Raw genomic sequence first — 23,120 nt, 5'->3', positions numbered from 1 at the left:
GCCCTGCTTCACACACACACACAGCCCTGCTTCACACACACACACAGCTCTGCTTCACACACACACAGCTCTGCTTCACACACAGCTCTGCTTCACACACAGCTCTGCTTCACACACCACACATCTTTCTTCAGCTCTGCCCTTACCTGCTCTGATGCCATCCTCCTGCTACTCCGGTATAGGCCGCCGTCCTCCTGCTGCTGTTCCGGTGCCGCGGCCATCCTCCTGCTCCGGTGAGTCTCCTCTCCTGGCCGCGGCGCCGGTCTTCTCATCCGCGGCGCCGGTCTTCTCATCCGCGGCGCCGGTCTTCTCATCCGCGGCCGCGGTGCCGGTCTTCTCATCCGCGGCGCCGGTCTTCTCATCCGCGGCCGCGGTGCCGGTCTTCTCATCCGCGGCCTGGGCGGCGTCCTGCTGTGACGGCCGCGGCATTGGACCCCGCAGCAGAGCAGGGAGCAGGCATACCTCTGACCCCGGAAGTACAAACTACTTCCGGGGTCAATCAGCGTCCTGCGCCCGCAGTTTGTTTTTGCGTCTTAGAGACGCAGATACAAATAAATGTAGGTGTGCACACCTCCCCCCCCCCCCCCCCCCGAAAACACAGCTGATGTATTAGACTGTCTTTACGGAGGGGGAGAGGGTGTGAAGAAAAAAAAAAAAAAATTGCTGACGGGTGGCAAGTATGGCCCTGGTGGTGGGGGCCCCCTTGGAAGCTCTTATGGTGGGGGCCCCGGGGCTGAAGCCCCGCCTGCCCCGCCTATAATCCGGCCCTGTGTCTATCAGACATCCCCATTACTAACCCAGTAAGTAAAAAAGAAAGCAAGACACAGTTTGGGGACACTTGTATGTGGTGGGACATTAGCTGGGCTAGATATTCTTGATATTGATGAGAGAGCACTACCATGCTGTGGTGCTCGGTACTTATAACAAGCAGTTAATGTGCAAATGGACGCGATGCGTGCACCGAGTATAGTGGAAGTCAATGGGGAACTTGAGCATTTTTCCAGGAACTCCTCTGTAAATATGCTCGTGTTCCCCATTGACTTCCATTATACTTGATTACCAGTATTGAGAACTTGAGCAATTCCAAAAGCTGCTTCCTGATTCACAGCTGACCTCATTCATGTTTGGTGGAGCTCGGAGAGACAAGCCCTAAGACACTGAGTGTGGTGACCCCATTAGGCTACGTTACAACGATCCGGAGTGCCAGTGTGTTCTGTTCAGAGCACTTGCGTCTCTGCAAGAATAAATTGACATGCTGCGGCTCGGAAAGCTGCTCCGCAGGTCAGTTTATAAAGAGTTTAAAAGAAGCACAGTGGCCATGAGATTTCTATGAATCCCATGCACTGTGCTTGTACTGTACAATGCAGCGTGGGAACGTGCAGCACAAAAGGAGGGGTACACCAGGGAAGATGTCAAGTTAGGCCCTGACAATAGGGAGAGGGTCTCCAGATAACTTACCTGTGGCTGATCCCTGATCTAACTAACGTCCAAAGACGGGTCCTTTTCCCCTGTGCGCAATCACTTGCCTAGGCCATGACTGATCCTGGACTTGCCCTGACTAATGCACAGTCCAGCAAGACACTAATACTAATAGACCATAGGAGTAGAAAGTCCATGGCACATCCAGTGAGTTTCCCAAAAGTGCTTTATTTTAATTCCATGTGTGCATTAAAAGAGCGGGCAGAGAACCGGGTGCAGGTCTCTAAAGGACGACGGCTGTTTCGTACCTCTTGGTACTTCGACGGCTTCAATTCTTCTCCTAAGAGGGAATCCACCGAATCCTGCTGGAAAGAGAACCACAGCTTTCTCCAGAGACAACTCCTTCACAGGTCAGCATAGAATGAACTATAGCCGGCATAGAATGAACTATAGCCGGCATAGGAGAGAGTGAGGAATGGATTTATATAGCAGAAGGGGTGGCTGCAGCTGAGATGAACAGCTACAAATCAGTCTCAGCATGATAGAAAAGAAACCTTAACTCCTTCAGCACTGAATGGAAATAAATACGCTCCTACTCAGGACAAATGATGAGTGGGTTTTAAAACAATCAATTAAACCCTGTGACCTTATGATTCCAGATCCCACTGAGGTCTCAGCAGGGAGTGATACACTCGTGACATAATGTACACTCACCCTTAGGCCGGAGTCACACTTGTGAGTGCATCGGCGAGTTTTGCATCGGCATCACCCTGCACAGCCTGCCGCTTTCCGGACAGGAGCATTTCAGCTGCATAGAGGTACATGCAGCAGACCCGCTCCTGCCAGGAGAGAAGCCAGCCGTGCAGGATGATGCGATCCGATAACTGTGCAAGTCATACGCTTGTGTGAGCGCACCCTCAGGGTAAGGCCCCTCCCGTGTTGTATGAATTAAATAAAGGGGGTGTACTGCACAAATTTGGCAAAAGTACATTCACAAACATAGGGTGAATTTATAATAATGTATTAAACCTTTACCCTAAAAAATAAATTAAGCTTCACAATTCACAGTAAATGCAGCTGGCTGCTAATGTGCTCAAACTAGTAGCTAAACTGTACACATTTATTAGTAATAATCTGAATGCAATAATAAAAATATTATTAATAATCATAAACATACTAATATTGAATATAAGTAATAAACACAAATAGCAATAATAAATATCAATAAATAATAAAATCATTGTTAATAATATTTATATGTATGAATGATAGTTATAATAATGCGTACTAATAATGAAGGATAATAATGATAAATAATGAATAATAATTATTAATAAAATAATAAATATATTGAATAATAATAAAAAACAAAAAATGAATATTGAATAATATTTAATAAGATATATACTAATATAATGAATAACTAATATTAATGAATTTAATGATAAAGTAAATGTTACAAATAATAATAGCATAAAAATGAATAATAATTCACAATAATATTTATTAATAATGATGTATGGTAATATAACTGTTTAAATAATAATAATGTAAATATTATAAATAATGATGATAAATGAATATTAATTCCTAATAATATTTATTAATAATGTATACTAATATAAATATTTGTTAATAATAATTAAAATATTATGAATAATAATAGAATAATTCCTAATATTTAATAATATATGTTAATATATTTTTAAAAAATATTTAAATATTATAAATTATATTAGTTCATAACAATATTTATTAATATATACAAATATTTTTTTTTTTATAAATAATAATAATTGGTAAGTGATAATTTCCGTCCCTTTGTGAGGACAGTGTCTGCTGTCTGCTCTCCAGGCTGCACTGACAGCTCACACAGAGTGCAGCACGTGACGGGGCGTGTCCAGCGGTGACTACAGCTCGGCAGACTGTAGGAAAGGGGCGGAGATAAACTGTATGTGGGCGGGGTTTGCTTGCGGTGGGCGTGGTCCCGGAGTGGCGGGTGTTTTGGAGCGCGGTTCTGTCCAATCTGGCGGGAAATGTGGTGATCGCTTCAGGGGTAAAGGAGGAGGATGGAGCTGTACGTGCTGTGCGACCCACAGAGGCCGCCGGTCCGGCTGCAGCGGTAACGTAACCTCATCACCCGCCATCTGGGATATGGCAGCTAAAAAGCACTGTGACAGTAATTGCAGGAAGTGTTGTCATAGGGCAGAAGCCATGATAGATAGGTGCCATTGATCTGTCTGTTATTTACTTTTTTCTCTCTCATTAACGGAGTCCTGCATTTATTATCAGGGTGTTTGTAGGTGGATAAGACGTGTGCCCCTCATTATTATTAGTTTATATGGGAATGGAAAACCTAATTTCTTTATTTTTGCATTTCCTCTTTTTAGCAGCCATTACTGTACAAGGGTCTGTGTTCTGCAGGAGAAATTGTATTATTTTAGTGCTGCTTTGGGGGAACATCTAATTTATTGCGTTTCTCATAATTGTTTTATTATTATTATTATTATTATTAGATGTTTTTTTTTTATTATTTTGTATCATTTATTATTTTTTATTATTATTAGTATTATTGGGTTTTTTTTACATTAACTTTTTGCTTTTTATTAACTTCTCAGAATATAATATAAATTTAAAAAAATATGTTTTTTTATTTATATTATATTCTGAGAAGTTAATAAAAAGCAAAAAAAAGTTAATGTAAAAAAATAGAAGATCCAATAATACTAATAATAAAAAATAAATGATGCAAAATAATAAAAAAACAGAACATATAATAATAATAATAATATTAGATGTTCTGTTTTTTTATTATTTTGTATCATTTATTATTTTTTATTATTAGTATTATTGGATCTTCTATTTTTTTACATTAACTTTTTGCTTTTTATTAACTTCTCAGAATATAATATAAATTTTAAAAAATATTTTTTTAATTTATATTATAGTCTGAAGTTTATTTATACACACAAAATTATTTTTTAATAAATATAATTAAAAATATATTTTTAAAAATATCCATCCATAATAATAATATATAATAATATTTATTCATTTTTATAGCGCTGTTAATTCCACAGCACTACATACATTACATACACTGTCCCCATTGGGGCTCACAATCTAAATTCCCTATCAGTATGTTTTTGAAGTGTGAGAAAACCGGAGAACCCGGAGGAAACCCACGCAAACACGGGGAGAACATAAAAACTCCTTGCTATTCCTTGGTGGGAATTGAACCCAGGACCCCAGTGCTGCAAGACTGCAGTGCTAACCACTGAGCCACCGTGCTGCCCTAAGAGCCTTTGCTACAGGAGAAACGTCCGATTGCTGTGATACAAGTCACGGGGAAAGTCGATCTGGTTCTCCTAGGACCCGACAGCTCTTCAATGCCAGCAGAAACCTGTCTATCATGTGATCACCAGGTCCTGCAGAATCAATGTCAATAAATAGATAAAAGCGTTCAATAGGAAGGAATATGGGTTAAGCCGCGCTAAAACCATAGGGTCCAACAGATTGATTAATTCCTTTTTATTTATTCACAGGTCAACGCGTTTCAGAGACATCCGTCTCCTTCATCAGGACATCAAAGGAGCTGTTCCTTTTATGTCACGATGAAGGAGACGGATGTCTCTGAAACGCGTTGACCTGTGAAGGCTGTTCCTTTTATGTCCTGATGGAGATGGATGTCTCTGAATCGCGTTGACCTGTGAAGGCTGTTCCTTTTATGTCCTGATGGAGATGGATGTCTCTGAAACGTGTTGACCTGTGAAGGCTCTTCCTTTTATGTCCTGATGAAGGAGACAGGTGTCTCTGAAACGCGTTGACCTGTAAAAGCTGTTCCTTTTATGTCCTGATGAAGGAGACTGGTATCTCTGAAACGCGTTGACCTGTGAAGGCTCTTCCTTTTATGTCCTGATGAAGGAGACAGGTGTCTCTGAAATACGTTGACCTGTGAAGGCTGTTCCTTTTATGTCCTGATGAAGGAGACGGGTGTCTCTGAAACGCGTTGACCTGTGAAAGCTGTTCCTTTTATGTCCTGATGAAGGAGATGGATGTCTCTGAAACGCGTTGACCTGGGAATAAATAAAAAGGAATTAATCTGTTGGACCCTGTGGTTTTAGCGCGGCTTAACCCGTATTCCTTCCTATTGAACGGATCATCTCCAAAACATTGGGGCTGTTGCTGATCACCATTATTACATGCACTATAAGGGGTTGTGACTCTCACAACCCTGTAAGCTGAGTACAATCCAAGTACTACCTCTATCCTTTATATCGGGTAAGACCCTATTGCGCTCTTATTTCTACAGCCCATATCCAATAAATAGAAAAAGACAGAAGTGGTGATAAACCGCTTCTAGCTGAGTTACCCCATGTGTGTCTGACAGCCGGAGACCAGACCTGCTCCTGTTAGATTTCAGTAAGTGTACAACTGCATGTTGTTAAAGGGGTTGTCCCCTTTCAGAAAAGAGTTTATGTAAGAAAAACTATGCTTTGCACACCCTCCCCAGGTCCAGCATTGAGCCTCCCCTGCTGTTATGTTAATGCTGCAGACCATAACATTAGCTGCAGCGCTGTCGGTGTCGTCAATGATGCAGACCGAGAAAGCAGCGGTGGAGACTCAGCACAGGACCTGGGGAGGGTGAATAATGCATTGGGTTTTTTTTTTTCGTTTGATTTTAGCTTAGAGACTGTGTTTTATGAAAGCAGACAAGCTGTTAAGAGGTGTACATTTTTAGTGCTTGGTTGTTTTCTGTCCCCAGGTTATGAGCTGTGGCCACTGCCAGTGAGCCCTTATATACCGCATTCCAGAATACTGTATATAAGAGATTTTGGCTAGTCTCCAAGAAACAGTGCGACCAACGCTAGTCCTCCTCCTTGTGCTAGTCCTTGGGGAAAGCTTGCACATTTCTCATAAAATATTTAACATGTCCTTGTCCAGTCCAGGACATATGCAGTTTCCATGTACTAGGTTATCAATCAATTTATTTTTTTATCTTTCCTCAGATTGTCGTCTTCCCTCAATTTCACGGCCACCTTGACCTTGCCGATTCCTTCCCAGATGTTGGTTTTCAGCCTGGGTGACTGGTCAGGATTACCCAGTGATGTTAAAGTGGAGGTTCAACTGGACGTTAGTGGTCACAAAGTGGAGAGAATGGGAACGCTGACCCCTGAGTCCAGGTACGGACCACTAATGGAATTACTACCCATTATATCAAATCTTTTGGGCTCAATAGTTCCGCAGCTGTACACACTATTGAAGAGTGATCCCTGACAACTACACTGTGTGCAGAATTATTAGGCAAGTTGTATTTTAGAGGGGTTTCTTTTTATTATTGATCAACCACTATGTTCTCAATCAACCCAAAAGACTCATAAATATCAAAGCTTAATATTTTTGGAAGTTGTTGTGGGGTTTTTTAGATTTGGCTATCTTAGGAGGATATCTGTTTGTGCAGGTAACTATTACTGTGCAGAATTATTAGGCAACTTTATAAAAACCAAATCTATTCCCATCTCACCTGTTTATTTTCACCAGGTAAACCAATATAACTGCACAAAATGTAGAAATAAACATTTCTGACATGCAAAAACAAAACCCCCAAAAAATTAGTGACCAATATAGCCACCTTTCTTTCTGATGACACTCAGCAGCCGACCATCCATAGATTCTGTCATTGCTTGATCTGTTTACGATCAACATTGCGTGCAGCAGCCACCACAGCCTCCAGACACTGCTCCGAGAGGTGTTCTGTTTTCCCTCCATGTAGATCTCACATTTTATGAGGGACCACAGGTTCTCTATGGGGTTCAGATCAGGTGAACAAGGGGGCCATGTCATTATTTTTTCATCTTTTAGACCTTTACTGGCCTGCCACGCTGTGGAGTAGTTGGATGCATGTGATGGAGCATTGTCCTGCATGAAAATCATGTTTTTCTTGAACGATACCAACTTGTTCCTGTACCACTGCTTGAAGAAGTTGTCTTCCAGAAACTGGCAGTAGGTCTGGGAGTTGAGCTTCACTCCATCCTCAACCCGAAAAGGTCCCACAAGTTGATCTTTGATGATACCAGCCCATACCAGTACCCCACCTCCACCTTGCTGGCGTCTGAGTCGGAGTGGAGCTCTCTGCCCTTTACTGATCCAGCCTCTGGCCCATCCATCTGGCCCATCAAGAGTCACTCTCATTTCATCTGTCCATAAAACCTTTGAAAAATCAGTCTTAAGATATTTCTTGGCCCAGTCTTGACGTTTTATCTTATGTTTCTTCAGAGGTGGTTTTTCATCCTTCCTTACCTTGGCCATGTCCCTGAGTATGGCACACCTTGTGCTTTTTGATACTCCAGTTACGTTGCAGCTCTGAAATATGGCCAAACTGGTGGCAAATGGCATCTTGGCAGCTTCATGCTTGATTTTCCTCAATTCATGGGCAGTTATTTTGCGCCTTTTTTGCCCAACACGCTTCTTGCGACCTTGTTGGCTATTTTCCATGAAACGCTTGATTGTTCGGTGATCACGCTTCAAAAGTTTGGCAATTTCCAGACTGCTGCATCCCTCTGCAAGACATCTCACAATTTTGGACTTTTCAGAGCCCGTCAAATCTCTCTTCTGACCCATTTTGCCAAAGGAAAGGAAGTTGCCTAATAATTAAGCACACCTTATATAGGGTGTTGATGTCATTACACCGCACCCCTCCTCATTACAGAGAGGCACATCACCTGATTTACTTAATTGGTAGTTGGCTCTCAGCCTGTACAGCTTGGAGTAGGACGACATGTAAAGTATCATGTGATCAAAATACTTATTCACCTAATAATTGTGAACACGGTGTAGTCAACCTTAGGCTGGCCACGATAAAGGGAAACTCTCTAAAATGTGGAGGTTTACAGTATTTGGCTGCATCGGGGGGGGGGGGAGGAGGACAGAGAACCAGTCAGAATCTGGTGTGACCACCATTTGCCTCTCGCAAAGCAACACATCTCCTTTGCATAGGATTGATCAGGTTGCTGATTGTGGCCTGTGGATTGTTGTTCCACTCCTCTGCCATGGCTGCAAAGTTGCTGAATATTGGCAGGAACCTAAACATGCTGTTGTATATGCCGATCCAGAGCCCCAAAAGTGCTCAATGGGTGACCTGTCCGGTAACTATGCTGCCATGTATAAAAATACACTTTATAATACCTAACAGTCGCTCGGTTGGCCATATGGGCGTCTCCGTTGTCCGGTGCCGGCACCGCCTCTTTTGGCCATCTTCGTCCTCCTTCTCTAGCCGCGGTGCATGACGGGTCCGACGTCATCCACACTCGCCGGCATTCAGGTCCTGAGCAGGGCAGATCAAAGTATTGTAGTGCGTCTGCACAGGACCGGCGAGTGTGTATGACGTAGACGCGTCTTGCACCCAGGCTTCAGAAAGAGGACAAAGATGGCCGAAAGAGGAGGCACCGGCAACGGAGAACGGAGACGCCCATATGGCCAACCGCGCGACCGTTGGGTAAGTATTATAGTGATTTTTATCTTATACTCCCGGCCTGGGCTCTTATATACAGCATGTTAGAATACTGTATATAGGAGCCCGGTGGTGGTGGCGGCCACAGTTTATAGGCCAAAAAAAAGTGGTGACAGGTTCCCTTTAATTTTTATTTTATTTTAATCGGATTGCATTCATCGTATTTAAGTGTGAGTGAACCCAAAAACTGAGTAGCTATTATTCTGTGATGCTTCCATTACTCATCTGTGGTGTGTGTTGGTTTTATAGATGTTTCCTATGGGATTGTGCATCTGAGGATTACAAAGCCAGCAAATCTGGGAAAGGAGAGTTTTCGGTCAGCATGGTTATACGCGGAGAGGTAAGACTATGGTCAATGATTTCTTATTTTTTCAGGCCTCTTGTCAATGGACTAGGGTGGTGGGCACCTACCAGTAACGTTGACTCTGGGGACCCACTAATAAATTGCAGTATATCACAAAAGTGAGTACACCCCTCACATTTTTGTATATATTTTATATCTTTTCATGGGACAGCACTGAAAATCTGACCCTGTGATACAATGTACAGTGTCAGTGTGCAGCTTGTATAACAATGTAAATTTGGTGCCGTCTAAAGAACTCTTTTCTGTGTTGGTTTTTTTTTTTTGTTTTTTTTTTTTTTTTCCTGTTTTCTGTGACACTGACCTCTAAATAACTCACACAGCCATTAATGTCTAAACCACTGGCAACAAAAGTGAGTACACCTCTAGGTGAAAATTTACAAATTGTACGCATATAGCCATTTTCCCTCCCCGGTGTCATGTGACTCTGTTACAAGGCATCAGGTGTGAATGGGGAGCAGGTGTGTTACATTTGGTGTTATCTCTCACACACTCTCTCATACTGGTCACTGGAAGGTCAACATGGCTCCTCATCCTCATGGCAAAGAATTCTCTGAGGATCTGAAAGAAAAGAATTTTTGCTCTACATAAAGATGGCCAAGACTATAAAAAAATTGCCAGCACCCTGACACTGAGCTGCAGCACGGTGGCTAAGACCATACAGTAGTTTAACAAGACAGGATCCATTCAGAACAGGCCTCGCCATGGACATCCAAAGAAGCTGAGTGCACGTGCTCCGTGTCATATCCAGAGGTCGTCGTTTCAAAATAGACGTCTGAGTGCTTCCAGCATTGCTGGAGAGATTACAGGGTTTGTGGATTCACCTGTCAGTGCTCAGACCATACGCCGCTCAATGCATCACGGTGATCTGCAGGTCTGTCGTCCCAGAAGGAAGCCTCTCCTAAAGATGATGCACAAGAAAACCCACTAACCGTATGGATAAGTAGAGTAAGAACATGGATTGCTGGAACCATGGCCTGTGGTCTGATGTGATGAGACCAAGATAAACTTATTTGCTTCAGATGGTGTCAAGCGTGTGTGGCAGCAACTAGATGAGGAGTACAAAGGGAAGTGTGTCCTGCCTACAGTCAGGCATGGTGGTGGAGGGTCATGGTTTGGGGCTGCATGAGTGCTGCCAGCTGTGGGCAGCTACAGTTCATTGAGGGAACCATGAACGTTAACATGTACTTTGACATCCTAAAGTAGAGCATGAGCCCCTCCTTTCATATTTCAACATAACGACTCCCAACACCTGCAAGACGACCACTGGCTTGCTAAAAAAAACTGAGTAAAGGTGCTGGACTGACCAAGCTTCTCCAGACTTAAACCCTATTGAGCATCTGTGGGGCCTCCTCAAACGGAGGAGCGCAAGGTCTCTAACATCCACCAGCTCCATGATGTCATTATGGAGGCTAGAAGAGCATCCAGCGGCTCCTGTGAAGCTCTAATGACCTCCTTGCCCAAGAGAGAGTTAAGGCCGTGCTTGAAAAGAAATTGTCCCATGAAAAGATCTAATAAAACGTTTAATAAAAATGTGAATTCATTTGTGTGATATACTGTATGTGCAAATGTACTTATAATAATATACTAGGTAGTTTGTTAAATGAGTGATGAGAGATTTCCTTTATCTCTAAGTAGTGAAACAAGTGTATTGTGCCAACTGCTGATTATGTTTGGGGGTAATTAAGTGACATACTACTGCAAAGGGGCCCACCAGAGGATTCCCCTTTCCTCCTGTGGGCCAGTCTGAACCTGCCTTTTGTATTTGTAACACTTTTTTCTTTCTTTATAATTTTAGCAGCAAGGTAAGGCTGGTTTCACACTACGTTTTTTTAACATGCGTCCTGAACGTTTTTTTAGCGCAAAAATGGATCCAGTGCAAATGCGTTTTCATTTCAATGTATTTGCAATGGACTCGCGTCAACATGCGTTTGCGTGCGTTATAGTGAGGATCCAGCGAGTTGCAGTTTTTTAACATTTTTCAAAAACACTACTTGTAGCGTTTTTGAGCTGCTTCCAAATACTGCAAATTGCTGGATCCTGACTAAACAGCACGCAAACGTATGTGAACGCTGGCATGCTGATAGACAGGATCCTGCTTGCTCTACTGAGCATGCCCAGAAACCAGCCTCGCGTGATAAGTCCCTCTCTCCCCCTCCCTCTCTGTCTCTCTCCCCCTCCCTCCCTCCCCCTCCCTCTGTCTCTCTCCCCCTCCCTCTGTCTCTCTCCCCTTCCCTCTCTGTCTCTCTCCCTCTCTCCCCCTCCCTCTCTCCACTTCCCTCTCTGTCTCTCTCCCCCTCCCTCTCTGTCTCTCTCCCCCTCCCTCTCTGTCTCTCTCCCCCTCCCTCTCTGTCTCTCTCCCCCTCCCTCCCTCCCCCTCCCTCTCTGTCTCTCTCCCCCTCCCTCTCTCCCCCTCCCTCTGCGTCTCTCTCCCTCTCCCTCTCTCCCCCTCCCTCTCTCTCTTTCCCCCTCCCTCTCCGTCTCTCTCCCCCTCCCCCTCTGTCTCTCTTCCCCTCTCCTCTCTCTCTCTCTCTCTCTCCCCAGCCTTAGAGCTGCGAACACTCGTAACCAAGGTAAATATCGGGTAACCAAGCAAAGCGCTTCTCTTAGTTACCCGATGTTTACGTTGGTTACATGTGTAGGGAGCAGGCAGCCTGGCTCCTAGCAGCTGCGGATGCTCGTAACCAAGGTAAATATTGGGTATCCAAGCAAGTTACCCGATGTTTACCTTGGTTACGAGCATCCGCAGCTGTCAGAAGCCGGCTCCCAGTCTATCACCTTCAGTTCCCCTCACTCCCGATCACATGACTCCAATGCCCGCCCATAAACTTCAAGTCACAGGATCCTGCAAAATAACACATGCATTTGCATGCGTTTTTTTGCTGTAAAAACAGGATCCGCTTTTACAGCAAAAAAACCGGTTATGACGCATGTTAAAAAAACGTAGTGTGAAAGCAGCCTAACTGAATACAGCTGATCATTTTGATGATGCTCATGTGTTTTGTGATTTGTTATTGTAAATTACATTGGAAGCAGATTTTTCATTATACCAGTAATAAATGGCAAAACCATTCGATGCCACCTGCAAACTTTAATCTAATTTAATGGCTATTAAAAACATTAGTGTTCTGCAATGCCGAGGTTATTGATAGCCTGGGGTATATTAGCTGAAATCCCAGTTTAATTATTTTTATGCAGAAGATGGTGCATTTTTTTGATTTCTTGTTTTGTTGTTTTTTTTTACTTTCGTAAAATGAACTTTTTTTTATGTTTAATCTTCTTTTTTTTTTCTTTATTATTAAACTTTCAACAAATTATAGACAATAAATCACAGTATGTAAAGGTAAAATGAACATTTTACATTGCACGGGCAGTATATTATATAGCAGAAAGAGCTGAGGAGAAGATTCAGTATCACTTTATGGCCATGTTCACACAAAGCCTTTTATCCTCAGGGCAAAACTAACGTGTTAAAGCAGAAGACTCTTCAGTAAACTTTTAAATTTTTTTTTTTTTACTTTTGTTGGTCATTTCCTAACTTTCTGGAGTGCTTCCGATAGTTTATTTTATTTATTTTGTCCTTTTCAGATATAAATATTATTTTGTCCATTGACCAGTATTTTATAAAGTGTTTTTTTAAAGTAATTCTGCCTTGTTGTTTTTGGTTTTTTTTTGTTTGTTTTATTTTCAAAGTGGGGTGAGGGTGGTTTGAACTTTTTTCATTGATGTTACTAGTCCTCCCCTAGTGAACTTTATGGCTGCACTGTCTGATCACTTCTGCTGATCATAACGCTGTGACTCTTCCAGTCTCTCTGTCTCTCTGTACAACCTGCTGGTGACACTCTAAGCTCAGTGGCCACTTCTCTGCCTTTCTGTGGCTCTTCTAGTCTCTTTGTACAACCTGTTAAACACGAAAAACGCCTTTATTGTATATCATTTTTTCTTCCTCAGAGTGCTGAAGCTTCAGTTAACGATAAAGGGCACTTTACACGCTGCGATATCGATATCGCTAGCGAGCGTACCCACCCCCGTCGGTTGTGCGTCACGGGAAAAATCGCTGCCCGTGGTGCACAACATCGCTAACACCCGTCACACGGACTTACCTGCCTAGCGACGTCGCTCTGGCCGGCGATCCGCCTCCTTTCTAAGGGGGCAGTTCGTGCGGCGTCACAGCGACGTCACGAGGCAGCCGTCCAATAGAAGCGGAGGGGCGGTGATGAGCGGGCGGAATATCCCGCCCACCTCTTTCCTTCCTCATTGCCGGTGGACGCAGGTAAGGAGATGTTCATCGTTCCTGCGGTGTCACACATAGTCGTTCCTGCAGCAGCACACATCGCTAACAACCAGCGGCATGCACCACCAACGATATTATGAAAAGGAGCAACGTGTCAACGATCAACTATTTTTGATGTTTTTGCGATCGTTGATCGTCGCTCCTAGTTGTCACACGCTGCGATGTCGCTAACGACGCCGGATGTGCGTCACTAACGAACGTGACCCCGACGATATATCGTCAGCGATGTCGCAGCGTGTAAATCACCCTTTAGTCTCCACATTGCCTGAATACCCATACTCAGATTAACAAAGCTTGAGAAAACAATGTTAATTTAAAATATTTTTATTCAAAATTAATATATTAAAATAAGTAGGTAAACGTTCCACTTTCTGATACACCAGGGACATGGGATAAATAGCAGCCAGGTAATAAAGTAATCATATAAACTGTGATATTATTGCGAAGTACAATTCATCATATAGTGTATTTAAATGCATCAGTATATCATGAAATGAACACAGTGTCATTATAATCCATGCATATATAAATTAAATGATAATAGATAAGGTGCACCGTAGTATATAACAATGACACAAGTTTATATGACGTGACGAAAGAGTACATTCATTATGTCTAATAGGGCTCCTGATTTATAGCCATATATGCTGTCACCCAGGACCATACTGATGAGTCACATAAACAATAATGGTACCTACTTGTAATAGATGGCAGCTTGATCCACGTCCCTTTACCCCGACGTACGTTTTTCCCTTTTTTGGGGGTGTCTGTACAACCTGCTGGTAACACTCTAAGCTCAGTGGCTACTTCTCTGCCTTTCTTTGACTCTTCAAGTCTCACTGTTTCTCTGTACAACCTTCTGGTGACGCTCTAGGCTCAGTGGCTACTTCTCTGCCTTTCTTTGACTCTACCAGTCTCTCTGTCTCTCTGTACAACCTGCTGGTGACGCTCTAGGCTCAGTGGCCACTTCTTTACCTTCCTTTGACTTTTCCAGTCTCTCTGTCTCTCTGTACAACTTGCTGGTGACGCTCTAGGCTTAGTGGCCACTTCTCTGCCTTCCTTTGACTTTTCCAGTCTCTCTGTCTCTCTATACAACCTGCTGGTGACACTCTAAGCTCAGTGGCCACTTCTGTCTGGGAACATCCTGCTTGAAGCCTCTCAGTGGCGTGCTGCTGCTGATCAATTGTTAGGGGTCGTCTTAGTCTCATAATATCAAAATGTGAACAGCATAATGAGGAGGACAGTTTAATTATTCTAAATGAGCCCTGAAATGTATTGGGCAATTCATGTATCAAACACCTATTGTGAATTTTGCCATTAAGCTCCATGTTAGAGAACAGCAAGTTGTACAAAAAGTCCTTAAAAAATGAACAGTTATGCATTTACATCCTAAAGGTTAGAGAAGGTCACATCAAGGTCATCAGAAAAGGTTAGAGGGTCTTGTAGGGTCATCCTGAAATTTCACCCGAAAGCCAAATATCCCTAACTTTTTGTGACTCGTGTATATCTGGAGGCATCTAATGGTTTATCCACTGCAGGCATCTGTTAAAGCGAGTCACCCAAACCAAGAAAGCAAGAAGAAGAGGAAAAGGCTGAAAGAAGAAATGGAGGAGAACATTTGTCCTAATAAAGAGCCCCTGAAAGGACAAGTTATACAGCAAAAGGTCAAGGCGGGTAAAGCAGGCGCTGTCACGAAGGTGAATCCTGGAAAAGGAAAGGGGACTATTTCAGGTGATTATTTCTCAGCACATATAACTTCTCTTCCAAGTGGATTTATATACAAGTATGTGTTACATTGGCGGCACGGTGGCTCAGTGGTTAGCACTTCGGTCTTGCAGCGCTGGGGTCCTGGGTTCAAATCCCACCAAGGACACCATCTGCAAGTTTTTTGTATATTCTCCCCGTGTTTGCGTGAGTTTCCTCCGGGTTCTCCGTTTTCATCCCACACTCCAAAGACATAGTGATGGGGAATTTAGATTATGAGCCCCGATGGGGACAGTGTTACCATTGTATGTAAAGCGCTGTGGAATTAATAGCGCTATATACATGAATAAAATTATTATTAATTATTACATTAGTGTAATACACTATAGAAATTCCATCCACATATCTGCATGGAGAATCTGCAGTGTATTTGCCATGTGTGAATATTATCCTGCCACAACTGGCTAAGCAATGCCTACAGAAATCGCCCAATTCAGTGCACAGCCATGGTGGCGAGTGTGTGATCGCAACAGACGAATACGTGAAACCTCCACTTATAGTTGCCTCATGTGGTTATGTCTGTATAATTAGAGGGTTCAATATTCTCTTCATTAGGGGACCCCACACAGCGCTGGGGGCACGCCTTATGTCCCATCGACTCTCAGACAGTGATCCTCATTGGTGGACAAGGTACACGAATGCAGTTCTGTAAGGACTCCATGTGGAAACTTAATACAGGTAAAGAGAGAAGTATTGTAATGCTGCACACCATTATATTATAATGTGCTGTGTGCCTTTACAGCACGCACAGTATATGCACTCTGCAGCACACATATACACAACACTGCTACATGCACAGTATATGCACTCTCTACAGCATACACATATACACAACACTACTACATGCACAGTATATGCACTCTTTGCAGGTCACACATATCCACAACACAACTACACTGCTATATGCACTCTCTGCAGCGCATACATATACATAACACTGCAAGATCCACAGTATATGCGCACTCTGCAGCGCACACATATACACAACACTGCTACATGCACAGTATATGCACTCTCTACAGCGTACACATATACACAACACTACTACATGCACAGTACAGTATATGCAGTCTCTGCAGGTTACACATATCCACAACACAACTGCACTGCTATATGCACTCTCTGCAGAGCATACATATACATAACACTGCAAGATCCACAGTATATGCGCACTCTGCAGTGCTTACATATCCACTACACTGCTACATGCAGAGTATATGCACTCTGCTACATGCACAGTATATGCGCACTCTGCAGCACACACATATATACCATACTATGAAGAAAAAGACATGGATCGCACATCCCAAAAATACAATGATCTAAAGCCGCTAGGCAAAAAATTAAATAGAACATGAGGTTCTTTTGTTACCATTCTGATCAGATTGTATTAAGCCCACTGCCACGTCACGGCAAACCTCTTGAGTGGGTCCCTAACCTGACCTTTTTGTGCGGTACCGTGCACTGACCACCGCCGCAGCGACAAAGCGCCAGCAGGGCGGGCGACCTGGTGCCTCACAGCACCCATGCTGCAAGGCAAAGCCCCCAAGGCTCCAGGCCGCGCCGCCCCACTGACACCACACCACCACAACAGCAGTCACCACACAGCACCAGCACTCAGTGAGAGGAGCTGTACACTCACCTCCCACTGGCTCCCATATGTGGACTGGGAGCAAAAAGAAGGCTGACCCCTCTTGCAGTCTCCTGCTGATTAAAATCACCTGTGCCAAATGGGGAGAGTGCAGATCCAAGCAAAAAAAGAGGGGGATAGAATGATATATACCATACTATGAAGAAAAAGACATGGATCGCACATCCCAAAAATACAATGATCTAAAGCCGCTAGGCAAAAAATTAGCATGCTGTGCTGTGAGGCGCCAGGTCGCCCGCCCTGCTGGCGCTTTGTCGCTGCGGCGGTGGTCAGTGCACAGTGCCGCACAAAAAGGTCAGGTTAGGGACCCACTCAAGAGGTTTGCCGTGACGTGGCAGTGGGCTTAATACAATCTGATCAGAATGGTAACAAAAGAACCTCATGTTCTATTTAATTTTTTGCCTAGTGGCTTTAGATCATTGTATTTTTGGGATGTGCGATCCATGTCTTTCTTTGTCGCTCCATTGGGAGACCCAGACAATTGGGTGTATAGCTTCTGCCTCCGGAGGCCACACAAAGTATTACACTTAAAAGTGTAAACCCCTCCCCTCTGCCTATACACCCCCCCGTGCATCACGGGCTCCTCAGTTTTTATGCTTTGTGTTGAAGGAGGCACATATGCACGCAAGCTCCACAATTTAGTCAGCAGCAGCTGCTGACTATATCGGATGGAAGAAAAGAGGGCCCATAACAGGGCCCCCGGCATGCTCCCTTCTCACCCCACTCTGGTCGGCGGTGCTGTTAAGGTTGAGGTACCCATTGCGGGTACACAGGCAGGAGCCACATGCCGTTTTCCTTCCCCATCCCTTAGGGGCTCTGGGTGAAGTGGAACCTAACCGGTCACCAGGCACTGGGACCGTGCTCCCTCCGCAGCCCCTGGGGGAATCTGCTGGACAGGAGACCGGGTATCGTCAGGGACAGGCCCTGCTCCTCTGAGGTACTCTGTGTCCCCTTGGGGACGGCGCATAGAGCGCCTGTCTAATGGACGCTGCAGCAGCTGCTGGTTGTGTTTGTGCGCCGGGACTACCGCGCTGACCGCGCTTGTTTGCCGGCCGCGCTTATAACTTTAGTCCCCGGCTTTTGCGGCCTAGTACCGCATATTCCCGCCCCCAGCCCTGCCAGTCAGGGGTAAGGGCGGGACGCTGCACTGGACGTCAGCGCTGAGGGCTGGAGCATACTTAGTATCCTCCTCCCCCCTCACTGAGCACCGTGGGGCACCAGATTCCCGCACTTTCTAAGGCACGCCCACGGCTCCCTCCTCCTCTCAGAACGCTGGCAGCCATTCCTATCAGCACTTCTGACGCTGGAGAACTTCAGAGACGAGCTCCAACAGCTCTGGGAGGCCCAGGCAGGGAATCTGGTGGTCACACAAACGCTGAGGGCGGTCGGTAAGCAGCACCTGTTACTAGGTGCTTGCCCCCCTGGGTGCCGAAGTGTATATTTATATGCTTATATTGTATACATTTACTCTGTGCGGCCGCACTATTGCTTTGGCTATATACCCTCTCTGATTGCTCTAAGAGGAGACAACAGCATGTCGTCCGCAAAAAGCAAGGGTGCCAAGGCACAGGCTTACTTTGCAACCTGTACCTCATGTGCGGCTATGCTACCTGCAGGTTCCACCTACCCTCATTGTGTGCAATGCTCGGCCCCTGTGACACTCACTCAGCCGGAGCCTCTGCCACTGGTGGGGCCCTCGGCCCAGGTGGAACCACCTGCTGCCACTGTCCAGGTGACAGGGACAGAGTTTGCAGTATTCGCTGACAAACTTTCTGAGTCTATGGATAAATGGTCTGCTAAGATACTAGAAGCTTTGCAGTCCAGACCTGTAACACAGGCCCCGGGCATGGTTGAACCTTTTCCCGCAGACCCCCCTCGGTCGGCGCAGCAAAGTGCTCCTGGGGCGACTCATAGGTCCCACGGTGAGGACTCCGACACGGACCGCAGTCCCAGACCGGCTAAGCGGGCTCGCCGGGAGCTTCCCTCGACTTCATCACACTGTTCAGGGTCTCAGCATGAGGACTCTCTGGATGATGAAACGGAGGTGGCAGATCAGGGCTCTGATTCTGACGCCGCTCTCAACCTTGATACACCTGAAGGGGACGCCATAGTAAATGACCTTATAGCGTCCATCAATCAGGTGTTGGATCTTTCTCCTCCAACTCCTCAGATTGAGGAGTCAGCTTCTCAGCAGGAGAAATTCCATTTTAGGTTTCCCAAACGTACACGGAGTGCGTTTCTTGATCACTCCGACTTCAGAGATACAGTCCAGAAACACCGAGCTTTTCCGGATAAGCGCTTTACTAAGCGCCTCAATGACACACGTTATCCCTTCCCCCCTGACGTAGTCAAGGGTTGGGGCTCAGTGTCCCAAGGTGGATCCTCCAATCTCTAGACTGGCGGCTAGATCCATAGTTGCAGTGGCAGACGGTGCATCACTCAAGGATGCCACTGACAGGCAGATAGAGCTCCTGATGAAATCCATCTATGAAGCTATCGGCGCGTCCTTTGCTCCGGCATTCGCAGCCGTATGGGTACTCCAAGCTATCTCAGCTTGTCAGTCTGAGATTAATGCAGTCACACGTGCCTCTACTCCGCAGGTTGTGTCCTTAACCTCTCAGGCGTCGGCATTTGCGTCCTACGCCATGAATGCTGTCCTGGACTCTGCGAGCCGTACGGCGGTAGCATCCGCCAATTCGGTGGCAGTCCGCAGGGCCATGTGGCTACGTGAATGGAAGGCAGACTCTGCTTCCAAAAAGTTCTTAACCGGTTTGCCATTTTCTGGCGACCGCCTGTTTGGCGAGCAATTGGATGAAATCATTAAACAATCCAAGGGAAAGGACTCGTCCTTACCCCAGTCCAAACCAAACAGACCTCAACAACGGAAGGTACAATCGAGGTTTCGGTCCTTTCGGCCCGCAGCCAGGTCTCAATTCTCCTCGTCCAACAGGCCACAGAAGGGTCAGAGGAACTCTGATTCATGGCGGTCTAAGTCACGTCCTAAAAAGACCGCCGGAGGAACCGCTCCCAAAGCGGCCTCCTCATGACTTTCGGCCTCCCCAAACCGCATCCTCGGTCGGTGGCAGGCTCTCCCGCTTTTGCGACGCCTGGTTGCCACATGTCCAAGACCGATGGGTGAGAGACATTCTGTCTCACGGTTACAGGATAGAGTTCCGCTCTCGTCCTCCGACTCGTTTCTTCAGAACATCTCCGCCCCCCCGAGCGAGCCGATGCTCTTCTTCAGGCGGTGAGCACTCTGAAGGCAGAAGGAGTGGTGATCCCTGTTCCCCTTCAGCAATGGGGTCACGGTTTTTACTACAACTTGTTTGTGGTGCCAAAAAAGGACGGATCTTTCCGTCCCGTTCTGGACCTCAAACTGCTCAACAGACACGTGAAAACCAGGCGGTTCCGGATGGAATCCCTCCGCTCCGTCATCGCCTCGATGTCCCAAGGAGACTTCCTAGCATCAATCGACATCAGGGATGCTTATCTCCACGTGCCGATTGCACCAGAGCATCAGCGCTTCCTGCGTTTCGCCATCGGGGACGAACACCTTCAGTTCGTGGCACTGCCTTTCGGCCTGGCGACAGCCCCACGGGTCTTCACCAAGGTCATGGCATCCGTGGTGGCGGTCCTACACTCTCAGGGACACTCGGTGATCCCTTACTTAGACGATCTCCTTGTCAAGGCCCCCGCTCGGGTGGCATGCCAACACAGCCTGAACATTGCTCTGGAGACTCTCCAGAGATTCGGGTGGATCATCAATTTCCCAAAGTCAAAATTGACACCGACCCAATCGCTGACATATCTCGGGATGGAGTTTCATACTCTCTCAGCGATAGTGAAACTTCCGCTGGACAAACAGCGTTCACTACGGACAGGGGTGCAATCTCTCCTTCGAGCCCAGTCGCACCCCTTGAGGCGCCTCATGCACTTCCTAGGGAAGATGGTGGCAGCAATGGAGGCAGTTCCATTTGCGCAGTTTCATCTGCGTCCACTTCAATGGGACATTCTCCGCAAATGGGACAGGAAGTCGACGTCCCTCGACAGGAACGTCTCCCTTTCTCGGGCAGCCAAGGCCTCCCTTCAGTGGTGGCTTCTTCCCACTTCTTTGTCGAAGGGGAAATCATTCCTACCCCCATCCTGGGCTGTGGTCACGACGGACGCGAGTCTGTCAGGGTGGGGAGCGGTCTTCCTCCACCACAGGGCTCAGGGTACCTGGACTCAGCCAGAGTCCTCCCTTCAGATCAATGTTCTGGAGATAAGGGCAGTGTATCTAGCCCTAAAGGCGTTCCAGCCGTGGCTGGAAGGCAGGCAGATCCGAATTCAGTCGGACAACGCCACGGCGGTGGCATACATCAACCACCAAGGCGGCACACGCAGTCGGCAAGCCTTCCAGGAAGTTCGGCGGATTCTGCTGTGGGTGGAAGCCACAGCCTCCACCATCTCCGCAGTTCACATCCCGGGCGTAGAAAACTGGGAAGCAGACTTTCTCAGTCGCCAGGGCATGGACGCAGGGGAATGGTCTCTTCACCCGGACGTGTTTCAAGAGATCTGTTGCCGCTGGGGGAAGCCGGACGTCGACCTAATGGCGTCCCGGCACAACAACAAGGTCCCGGCATTCATGGCACGGTCTCAAGATCACAGAGCTCTGGCGGCAGACGCATTAGTTCAGGATTGGTCGCAGTTTCGGCTGCCTTATGTATTTCCTCCTCTGGCACTGCTGCCCAGAGTATTACGCAAGATCAGGTCCGACTGCCGCCGCGCCATCCTCATCGCCCCAGACTGGCCGAGGAGGTCGTGGTACCCGGATCTGTGGCATCTCACGGTGGGTCAACCGTGGGCACTACCAGACCGTCCAGACTTACTGTCTCAAGGGCCATTTTTCCATCTGAATTCTGCGGCCCTCAACCTGACTGTGTGGCCATTGAGTCCTGGATCCTAGCGTCTTCAGGGTTATCTCAAGAGGTCATTGCCACTATGAGACAGGCCAGGAAACCAACGTCCGCCAAGATCTACCACAGGACGTGGAGGATCTTCTTATCCTGGTGCTCTGATCAGGGTTTTACTCCCTGGCCATTTGCCTTGCCCACTTTTCTTTCCTTCATTCAATCCGGAATGGAAAAGGGTTTGTCTCTCGGCTCTCTTAAGGGACAAGTCTCGGCGCTCTCTGTGTTTTTTCAAAAGCGTCTAGCCAGGCTTCCGCAGGTCCGCACGTTCCTGCAGGGGGTTTGCCACATAGTCCCTCCTTACAAGCGTCCGTTAGAACCCTGGGATCTGAACAGGGTGCTAACGGCTCTTCAGAAACCACCTTTCGAGCCAATGAGAGATATTTCTCTTTCACGCCTTTCGCAGAAGGTGGTCTTCCTAGTGGCAGTCACATCACTTCGGAGAGTGTCTGAGCTAGCTGCACTGTCATGCAAAGCCCCTTTCCTGGTGTTTCACCAGGACAAGGTGGTTCTGCGTCCAGTTCCGGAATTTCTCCCTAAGGTGGTATCCCCTTTTCATCTCAATCAGGATATCTCCTTACCTTCTTTTTGCCCTCATCCAGTTCACCAATGTGAAAAGGATTTGCACTTGTTAGATCTTGTGAGAGCACTTAGACTCTACATTTCTCGTACGGCGCCCCTGCGCCGCTCGGATGCGCTCTTTGTCCTTGTCGCTGGCCAGCGTAAAGGGTCGCAGGCTTCCAAGTCAACCTTGGCTCGGTGGATCAAGGAACCAATTCTTGAAGCCTACCGTTCTTCTGGGCTTCCGGTTCCTTCAGGGCTGAAAGCCCATTCTACCAGAGCCGTGGGTGCGTCCTGGGCATTGCGGCACCAGGCTACGGCTCAGCAGGTGTGTCAGGCGGCTACCTGGTCGAGTCTGCACACTTTCACGAAATACTATCAGGTGCATACCTACGCTTCGGCAGATGCCAGCCTAGGTAGGCGAGTCCTTCAGGCGGCGGTAGCCCACCTGTAGGAAGGGGCCGTTTTACGGCTCTATTACCGAGGTATTCTTTTACCCACCCAGGGACTGCTTTTGGACGTCCCAATTGTCTGGGTCTCCCAATGGAGCGACAAAGAAGAAGGGAATTTTGTTTACTTACCGTAAATTCCTTTTCTTCTAGCTCCTATTG

General features: G+C 46.4%; 1 protein-coding gene across 1 annotated transcript in view; it reads left to right on the top strand.

Moving 5' to 3' along the window:
- Nucleotides 1-3,406: 3,406 nt before the first annotated feature.
- The window catches only part of LOC142254794 (kelch domain-containing protein 2-like), a 32,138-nt gene continuing 12,424 nt past the window's right edge, over nt 3,407-23,120 (top strand). The window contains exons 1-5 of the mRNA XM_075326096.1: nt 3,407-3,541; nt 6,429-6,602; nt 9,179-9,269; nt 15,123-15,315; nt 15,904-16,026. Coding sequence (XP_075182211.1) covers nt 3,489-3,541; nt 6,429-6,602; nt 9,179-9,269; nt 15,123-15,315; nt 15,904-16,026 — 634 coding nt within the window. The 5' untranslated portion in view covers nt 3,407-3,488. The remainder of the gene's footprint in view (nt 3,542-6,428; nt 6,603-9,178; nt 9,270-15,122; nt 15,316-15,903; nt 16,027-23,120) is intronic.

The sequence above is a fragment of the Anomaloglossus baeobatrachus genome, chromosome 10 (assembly GCF_048569485.1).
Source record: "Anomaloglossus baeobatrachus isolate aAnoBae1 chromosome 10, aAnoBae1.hap1, whole genome shotgun sequence".
In the NCBI taxonomy this organism is placed as follows: Eukaryota; Metazoa; Chordata; class Amphibia; order Anura; family Aromobatidae; genus Anomaloglossus; species Anomaloglossus baeobatrachus.
The sequence above is the reverse complement of the archived record's forward strand: the minus strand, read 5'-3'. Positions and strand labels throughout refer to the sequence as shown.